Below are 9,855 nucleotides of genomic sequence, written 5' to 3'. Positions count from 1 at the left end.
TTTATGCAATATTAGTTTTGTTTTTTATTATTAAACGGCCAATGATTGTGCAAATGGGACAGTAATGCCCCCGCAGTTTGCTCCTGGGACTAGCAAGGAGGGTGTGTTCATTGCTCAATTAGTAATACAAGATTGAGACACACAGAATGATGATTCATTTCAAAGACTTGACAACAGTAGATACAAGAGTCACTGTCTGCAACGCAAGTGGGTCTGTGAGACCACCCACACTATTCACATGGTCTGTAGTTCCTCCCTCTTAAGGGCACTGGGTGTATGAGAGCCACATATTTTACATGGCCTTTTAAGCACCCAGCCAAGGTCTGTATGTTTGAGTCTCTTCCTCAGTCCCATGGTCTTTAATAGCACCCAACCAAAATCTCCACATTTGAACACCCTCATCGGTCACATGGTCCGGGACAGCACCCACATAAGGCGCATGATTCAGAGCACAACACTGGTCACATGGTCCATAGCACACAAGTTTGTCAGCTCCATTCAAGGGGTCAGGGTAGCACACAGAATCAACATCCGTTGCAAGGACTGTAGTAACGCACATCTTCTGCAGCAATACCTGAAGGCACTCTTGTAGCTCCGTAAAGGTACACGATTTGTCCCAAAGGCACGTATCCGCATGCACAGAGAACCCGCGGCCATGCGTCCGCAATAACTAACAAAGCCTGTATTTCGGGATTCTGCTTGTATTTTAGAGCATCTCCTCCAGTTGACAGATTATCACTCGCAAAGAACTTGGGGTAAATTCATAACACAGCCTCCTGGTGGTCGGGTATTTCATTAGAGTATGACACTAGCAAGTGGTGTTTACTGTTCTCCGGCCGCGCCCTGCCTGGATATTCATTTCTCATAGATATATTGGTTGCTCCTGCCCGGTTAGCAGTCTGTATGTAGAGGCTGGCATAGTTTTTATATGAACCTACAGAAGGCAAGACACAAGACTGTAAGTCAGGGACAGATCCAGGCAGAGTTGTAAACCCTAGACTCGGAGACCCATAATGCATCCTGGTAAACTGTTCACCTTATAATTGTTCACTTCAGTACGGTGATACTCTACTCTTCCTCAACACCACAATGTCCTTCTCTTCTTATTCACATGTCCTATACCTCATCGTCACTTACGTATTCCAAGTCCAAACCGCTCGAGCCTAGACACTCTTACCTAGTTTGGGTGATCGGATTCTCCCATCCATTCCTTCCTCCTGGCCTTGATAGCCAACCCTTCACCAACTACAGTTCGTCCTGCCACCAAAGCCTAGCTCAATCCACCCCTAAAGGAGCACTTAATTCCCACCTTTCCATCTTGTTTTCTTTAATTAACTATTATAGTCTCTGCTTCAATCTTCTCCCGCTAGAAGACACTTACCTCTTCTTCAAATGCTTTACTAGTCTATTTCGCTTCCAATAAATTTTGGCCTTCTCCGTCTCCAACTCACCTGTCCTCTGCTTGCCTAGAAAGTCCTACTTAGACCCTCCTTCACCCACTTGCAAAGCCCACTCCTGAAAACTCCCTGAAGTAGGCCCTACACCCACTCCACAGATCCTAATCTAGGCCCTCCCCTTTCACTCAGTCTCTGCCTGAACCTGTTCATGTCCCTACCAACACCCATCTAGGCTCTTTCCTTTCTTCCTTCCCAGGTTGATCCCCGTCTCAACCAACAGAGAAAACACCTCTCCTTCACTTACACAACACTTGTCCCCCTCACCCCAACGACCTCCCCCATAAGGCTCTCCTGCAGACCCAATGGTGCTCACCTCTCCCACAGCATTCATAAGGGTCTGGATGATCTTCTCATGGGGTGTGGCCACCACGCTCTGGTCATTTATCTCAATGATGCGATGACCCACCCGGATTCCTCCACGCTCTGCTATCCCACCTCGCATTAGGCTGCAAATCTATGGGAGGTGGCGAAGAGTTACATGTGGGAATGTTTCTCTGTGAAATCTGAAAATGCAGTGTGCATCTCCTTAAGCCTCGCTCACCCGGTTAGAAGCAGAAAAGAACTGACTAAGCAAGAGAATAATTGAAGGGAAGAAACACAATTAAAACAGCAAGATTAGAGACAAATTAAAGGGAAACAGCTCAACACAAAGGCAGGAGAAGACTAATGAGGTAGGGTGAGAAAAAGTCACTAGATGAGAGAGGGTGCTGATCTCTGAATGACAACTGGAAGTGAGCAAGAAAGGTAATATAGTGCTAGAGAGAAAGCTGGGGACAAAAGACAGCAAAACCATCAGAGATGGGGCACATGGTCAATTCTGCAGCCAACAAATCAGAAGGTGAAAGAAAACAGAGTATGCTCAGGAGACTAGAAGTTTTAAATGGATGGCAGAAACAATGCAATTCGAAAGGCACAGTGTCACCGGCAACATAGAAAATCAGTACAGAGCATCACACATGCCTCCTTCCTCAATCAACCGCATTGGACTGGCCAGTTGGGTAGTCTGGCATCACCAGATGGGACAGCTTGCAGGCTGTTAATTTTTAGTCCTGTCACATCCCATGGGACCAAAAAATGCAAAACAGCTATAAGTCCGTCAACAGCCGATGGGCCCACAAACAAACAGCTCATAAATGGGCCCTTTCAAGCTGGAAGTGCCAGACTGTCCAACAGGCCAGTCCAATAGTGTCCATAGTTTAACAGTCCAAGTTAACTTAGCAAATCCTCTCCCATGCTTGTCAGGAAGGTCAGGTCAAATGATATCTTTGCACTTGTGCAGAAGCAACAAAGCCTCCCTTTCTTCCGTAGTGTGAGGCAAGGCTCTTTGGTATCTTCCTGGCACCGTTGCCAGGCAGAGTGGGTGGACAGGAAGAGGCGGGAGGCTTATGTTAGAATAGCGTTTGCAAGCCTCTAGGCAACAAAAAGTTGAGCGCAGTAACTGTTGCAAGATCAGACGAAGCAACATGGGGTGTAGTTGGAGCGTCTACTGCGCTCTTGCCTTTGAGTGGTGCGCATTACTTTCCCTGGTGTAACTTAATTTGTCTCTTTCAAAACTGCACCCTCCATTCTGAAGGTCGTGTGAATTGTTTAAAGTCTGCAAGTGCTTCTGTGTCAACTTGAAGACCAGGAGAACCTTATGGGAAGGTACCATGTATCATCATCGCAGCAGGACCTCCACAGAACCTAAAAGGGTTTTAAGATGGAGGTTTTAGATCTGTATCTCATAGGGTCCGAACCGCATAGTGGCCTCCTCCTTTGGCAGGGAAGCCGCTAGAGGTCATCACGATTTGAGTGGGATTAATCAATGGGGGAAATTTGGCAGGACCGCTGCTCAAACTAGAGGGTGTAGACATGGCCACTCAAAAAAATAATTAAAAAAGAACAAAAAGAATGCTGCTTTCAACCCTGCCCCTGGTTGGTTCTCTGGATGAACACCTGGCATCCATTCCTGAAAATCATCCACCCCCTGGTACGGTGGCCCCTTTATCTCTGCAATTCATGGTATGATGTCTTCTGCAGTTACCCTGCTCTGGCCCCATTGGTCTGAATTATGCAAAAGAGTTCTACATTCTATTTTGGCAAACCATAGACTTTATATTTAGTTCAGGATGCGGTTTCCCCGGGTACCAGTTCCAGCATCAACACCACTGTTTATGAGACACTCCTTTAACTTCAATTTATCAGGAACATCTAGAAGGCCTGTTATGCACTCCTCCAAGATGCTTAAACTCTTCATTGTTCTATCTGAGACTTTGAAATCTCAGAAGGAGATCTAGAGCTGGGTCTGGTGGCACAGTTGACTAATGGAACCACTGCAAGGAACGATGATTGACCACTGGTTCAAATGCCAGTGAGTGTACTCAGCCTTTCATCCTCATTAGGTCACTAAACTATTTACCCATGAGTTGAGTAACAATAAACCTCTGTGAAATGTCACCCCTGCCAAGGGACCCCACCTCCTTCATGCTGAAGATCTGCTCTTCGAATACAGATGATCTCACTGCCACACCCGTCCGGAAGATCTAGGCCACCTTTCGCATAAAGAAAGTCTACCCCATCTCCCCCTATTCATTAAGGTAGATCTAGACCTCCCCTCTCTTCACGGTGGCCTTTAACAACTGCTTCTTGCCCTGCAGAAGAACTTGTGGCTTGTTCCCAGTAATCAGAATAAGAAATCCTTCTTCGCTGTTCTGGGAATTAACCAACACCTCATGAACTCTTTTGCCTTCTCTCACGCAGGGAAGGCAAACCATCATCTCCTGAGCTTTCTGAGATCTAAAGCCCCTGTCCTTCACTCCTCCCTAGAGATCTGGAAAGTTTCTCCTTGGTCCTCAGCGCAGTCTAGCAATGGGCTGAATAGGAAGTGCTTTTCCCTGCTGTTCCAATGTTGACCTGGTGTTTCCAAATGGATACTCACAATTCCATCCTCCACGCAGAATCCTAGCTGATGTTTGGAGTCAGGACGGCGGATGATTGCTGTGGTGACCGGGGGGCAGTGCACGATGCTCAGCGTGATGTGCCTCAGTGACCTCAGATCCTGAAAGAAGAATGCATGTTACTGATCAACTCTATGCAATTAACACTGGAGCAGACCAACCAGGAAATCTGTATCAGAATATGGGTGGAGGCAGGTGGGTGTGTTGGTGAGCCAGATGAGGCATATGCTGGGTCTTTAAAGTCTTTGGAACAGGTTGGCAACATCTCACACCATATAGTGTACCCCAACACTCATTCAAAATCCTAATCAGAACTGTGATCAAACAGGACTTCATTCCCTGTGTAAAAGAGGTCTTCCCCTTTAAAGAATGTGCTTCCGTGTTATAATACGGACAGTCCGCACATTCAGAATTTCTCATTTCGCTTACTTGTGTTATTAAAGTACTTGTTTTTTCTAGATTAAAACGCACTGGGCTGGACATTAAATTATTCTGTCTGTTGGTAGATTATGTAGTTCTGAGCACTTTCCTCTGCCCCCACCCACACGATCTCCCCATAAAGCATTGAACACTTGCCCTCACTCCCCTGGGAGTGAAGTGCGAAAAAGAGTTTTACTTTTCCCAGTTTGTACAGCCGTGCTAGGACAGACACCAGTGGTAAACTACCTCCCTAACCACAGTTGAGGCTCAAGAAACAGGGTTTGACGGATCCGTACAAATACCAGAAGGCCAAAAGGAACAGGAAGCTTAAGGTATTGTAGGAAAATTAGGAAGTAGCAGTACTGATATCACTCTTGAAAAACAAGGGGCTGGGATAGATAGCTTAATGTCAGATGGTGAAAAAAAAAATCAGAATAAGTTACAAAAACATATTTGTACAACTAGAGTTCCCCAACAGCAATCACAAGCATAGGGAAGGAAGCAAAAAGGGAAGGAGGTTGAGAAGAGAGAATGGAAGATATATTAAGTAATCAAACCAGATATATTCTACAGTGCCCGATTCGTAGGTGCCCAGGAGACCAATCTATTCCCTGATCTGACTTATAATTTCTACTTTTCTTCATAACATAATTGCCCCTGCACCCCTTTTCCCAGTGTAATCGGATGCTCACCCGGACGATGTTCTGGCACGTGGCTAGTGGTAGCCCCACCAGGCTCGTCCCATTGATGGACATGATCCGGTCTCCGATGCTCAGCTCCCCGGATTTCTCTGCTGGACCACCGTGCATGAGATTTGCAATGACTACAGTGGGCAGTATGGAACCCCAGCCAGACTCCACAATGGCGATGCCAAGGATCTCCCCCTTTTGCTTCTCGATTTGAATCTGCAGAAGGAGAGAAAGAGGTGTCATTCATTCTGATTCATGTGCACCACCACTGCCCCCTGCCCAGCCACGCAGACCAGAAGCGGTGCAGGTAAAAAGATTAACCAAGAGTTCACATCAGTCACGGTAAGATGCTTTGAGTCACAGGGTCAGATTGTTTATGGACAGCTATATTCCAGAACAAGGACACAGTGGGACAGCCCTACACCTTCAGTCATGAAAAATGCATGTTCATCTAGCAGGAGCATACAACGGTACCCAACTAGGAAGCCCAAACAGGAGCTTTGTAATTGTCCTGGTCTGTGATCTAAAGCTCCATAGTGTGCTTGGATGAGTAAGAGGGGTAACTGCAGACTGGTTGGGGGTGAAATTACTCTGCATGGCTTTATGAATCGTGCTCCTGCCAATGTACGCTTCTAGAAACCCATGTGCATTTTTCCTTCAGGGAGCTTGACAATCATGGACGCCCACAGGAGATGCTCCCTTCGCGTTTCTGTTTTGGTCAACCCAAGAGCTGGGCCCTGATCTCAGGAGAGACCTGCAAAGCATTTACCTACTTTTAGATGAGAGCAGTCACTACTATCGCTCGCCAGGCTCTGTGGTAACAAACAGTGGTGCAGGCCTCTGCCTGTACTCTTGTGGGAGAGTGCCTACAGACTCCCCCCTGTAAAAGGTCAGTTAAGTCCCCATAGCAGGGGTTCTTGGCCTCCGTTATATCAGGTGCATGTATGAAGGATGCTATTGCATGTGTGTTAAAAGGACGGAGTACTAAGATCCACCGTGCTGCACAACACTGGGCAAGTTATTGACATCTTTGACATCCCAGCTTTCACATGTTTCCCCCCCCCCCCCCCCCCCCCCTCACCAAAACTGGTGTATCTTGTGGTTGGAGGAAGTATCAGTTAATTCCCTTTGTCCCCTGTGCAGGTTTTGCCTGCATCAGCAAAACCCACCCCTCAACCTCCCCCTTTTCATTTATTGAGGCCATATCTCCAGGTGCAGGTCAACACGCACACAGCATAAGAGACAGTTCAAAGTGTTCTGTGTGTGGACACAAAACCTGCATAAATGGCCAGAAAAAGGCTTCCTCAGGATGGGATGAGTTCTGTGACACTCACAAGAAGGAAGAAAAAAAGAAAAAGACAGACCCTCTAGTATAATTACTGCCCCACTCGTCCAGGTCTGTACCAAAGGAAGACCGCAGCTCTGAAGTAGCCCTCTCTAGACTGAGTTTATCTCGGGGAGGCTTGTGCACTCACCTTGCACAGAAGAAAGAATGAGACATATCTGCCTGCACAAGGAGCTGGAATGAACCTGCCAGGTTGAGTGACCGGATTCCAATGACAACACCACAAGGCCCAGCTGATTGGACAGATCATTGTGACAATGGCTCAAGTACGAAGACTGCCTGGAGCATGCTTGGCTAACTACCCGGGAGAGTCACGGGTTACAGCCGGTAAAGGAGATGCAGGGCTACCTTTAGGAATCGAGAAGGATAATGCGGATTCCTCCCAATGCTGGACAATACCTACGCCTTCCTTTTCTAGGACTGTTTGAGCCCTTGCGGTTCTAGAGTCTTATCTATTGAAGGTGCGTTCCAGTTTCATTACTATCTGACCGGCAGCTATCAGCAATACTGGGGCTGTTTTGATTTGTTGGTGCCCTGTTACCAGAAAATCTCTACCACAATCAGTAGAAACGAAGCCAGACGAATGGACTTTTTGGTACCCCTTTGTGACAAACCGTGGGAACCAGCCCACTATTTTCTAGCTGTAATAGTCAAAGGGACCAGGTGGACCCTCAACTGGGAGCTGGATTCCAGTAAATGAATGGTGACATCTAGCAGTCACTATAGCTAAACACCTGGTCACTTTCAAGATCGCCCATGGGTGGGAACCTGATGTTTTGGTGGTGGTTTTCGGGATAGTCATTTTTAAAACAAAAATATGTATATTTTGGGGTGCCTTTCTTAATCTACAAAAATTCTTCTTTACCATAGGTGGGCACGGAAAAGCAAACTCTTGGTAACCATTATGCTTTGCTTTATCCCATCACTCAAAGTATATTTGTGGCCGAGAGACCAAAGGGCTTCTGAACAGTCGACCCAAAAGCATATTCTACGGGATAACATTGGCAATGAGGCACAATGTTAACTGAATTTCCAGGACTTGGCTCAAGGGAGCTATAAGAACATTTGGGATTGTCACTTGGGAACTTTGTTTTTATACTTATCTTGTTGAATGCTCCCTTTAATCAACTATCATTAAAAGTCCTTTTCTAAGGTTATAAACTGGCTGGGCATTGGAAGTTATTGTTATCTATTGTCACCCTGAATTGGCATCTCTAACCCCCCTCTATCCCTTGCAGTAAGCCTTGATTGCCCACACTGGTTTCTGTGAGAGAAACAAGAGCCTAAAGGGAGTCTCTTGTCAGTCTAAATAAAGATGCAACAGTCTTGTGGCCCTTGGGCACTAGGAGTAAACAACAAGAACCACAAAGCGTAATGGAAAGGCCCTGAAAGCCGGCCATATGGAAACTGGGGGCGTCAGAGTCGTAATATTCCCAAGTAAGAGGGGAAAACAGGATCAGCATGGGCAGGATATCGTATGATGCGGCTGTTGAGTGAGTGAGCATCAAGTTAAGTCCTCCATTGTTTTAGCCAGTTTCCAGATTCTACAAGTTTGCAGAGTCCTTTGTGCAAGGAGCCTTCTACCAAACGTAATTTGGTCCACAAAATGATCCTATCTCTTACAGGCCTTGACAATGCATATCCCAGTAAATTCCAATATGTGTAGTAACCCCTTCCACCACACAGGGCAGCAATGAGTATTTCAGCCAACAATGCACCCCTCCAACTTTGCTCAAGTAAATTACACAAGGTCTAGGTGCATACATGTACTGGGGAAAGGCCCTGTAAGTACTGGAACCTGCAGATTTTGGTGCACTAAATTCTTATTATGCCCCATTTTTTCAGGCAAAACTCGAACTAGGCAATAACTATCACATGCGACGAATTCTAACCATTCCAAAGGTGGATTTTATTGGGTGCAATAATTATCACATTTGTTACTAGACCACTCGTAATGAAGGTGATGGACTCTGGCAAAAAGATGTACTTTAGTATAATAAAAGCAAATGTATTATATTCTGTCCAATATGTTCATCAAGACTTGCGCACCAATCAGAAAAATAATCAACAAAAATTACAACACAATTTTCATGTTACCCGGAGCATAATCAAACGAAGGTACATTGCGTGCATTTTCAGCCTGTGGAATTTAGAAATTACACATTTAACTCTGGTGTTTTAAACTATTATGTTTATTTTTTCCTGTGATCCGAAGTTCACAAACGTTTACTTTTGTTCCCAAGGTACACATCCAGCGATAGAAGCAGCTGCAAGAAAAGATAACCTCTCCCTGGGGCGACAGCACTTTATCTGGTGTGGGGGGTGGGGAGGGACCAGAGTCCATTGGAAATGTTGTAATGGCGCTAAGGACTCGAGAGCTGCGAGAATGCTAACTAGGGTAATCCAGGGAGCATACACAGGTAGTGTTAGAACAAGTTATTCTAGCTCAAGATTTGCTGACAATGTCTTAAATTTTTATAATTCCAGATTTGTAAAGCACGACTTATCACCCCTAGGGGTATCCAGGCGCTGGGAGCTATTGTGGAGATTAAGTGAGCAACTACCCAAAGTCACACGATGCTGCGCTGAGCTACCGCCGGCGACTGACCTGTGAGCCCCGTGCTCCGTACTCAGCCGCTCTGGCCGATGTGCCACACCTCTCCCTCTAGCAAGGGCTAAGACTGTGGAGGGTTACAGACAAAATGTCACTGCACGGAAATTTGTGAGCTCTAGGACTGTGGGATACGGGTTTTCAGGAAGCTCCCGAATGGATGGTGTTTGCTGAAGCACTTACCTCTTTGCAGTTCTCCTGTTTGGAAAAGTGAACCAGGTCTCCGTTGTAGAGCTCCTCCTGGTTCAGGACGCTGCTGAACTCGCCGGGGGTCAGCTTGCTGGGGTCGATGCCGCTGGAGTGCAGGAACTGCTGGTAGGCCACACTGAACGCCTGTCCGATGGCCTGAGCGATGACCTGAGCCTAAGGGAGACACAAGAGCCATTCAAGTGAGATC

The 9,855-nt window shown here is 46.4% G+C and overlaps 1 protein-coding gene across 1 annotated transcript in view; it reads right to left on the bottom strand.

Moving 5' to 3' along the window:
* Window positions 1–9,855, bottom strand: part of APBA3 (amyloid beta precursor protein binding family A member 3) — a 38,188-nt gene continuing 28,333 nt past the window's right edge. The window contains exons 7-11 of the mRNA XM_085636684.1: window positions 9,642–9,821; window positions 5,506–5,718; window positions 4,375–4,494; window positions 1,771–1,911; window positions 1–934 (exon numbers count right to left, since the gene is read on the bottom strand). Coding sequence (XP_085492810.1) covers window positions 863–934; window positions 1,771–1,911; window positions 4,375–4,494; window positions 5,506–5,718; window positions 9,642–9,821 — 726 coding nt within the window. The 3' untranslated portion in view covers window positions 1–862. The remainder of the gene's footprint in view (window positions 935–1,770; window positions 1,912–4,374; window positions 4,495–5,505; window positions 5,719–9,641; window positions 9,822–9,855) is intronic.

This window comes from Triturus cristatus, chromosome 12 (assembly GCF_964204655.1).
Source record: "Triturus cristatus chromosome 12, aTriCri1.1, whole genome shotgun sequence".
In the NCBI taxonomy this organism is placed as follows: domain Eukaryota; kingdom Metazoa; phylum Chordata; class Amphibia; order Caudata; family Salamandridae; genus Triturus; species Triturus cristatus.
Note: the sequence above shows the minus strand (reverse complement) of the source record. Positions and strands in the feature narration are given on the sequence as shown.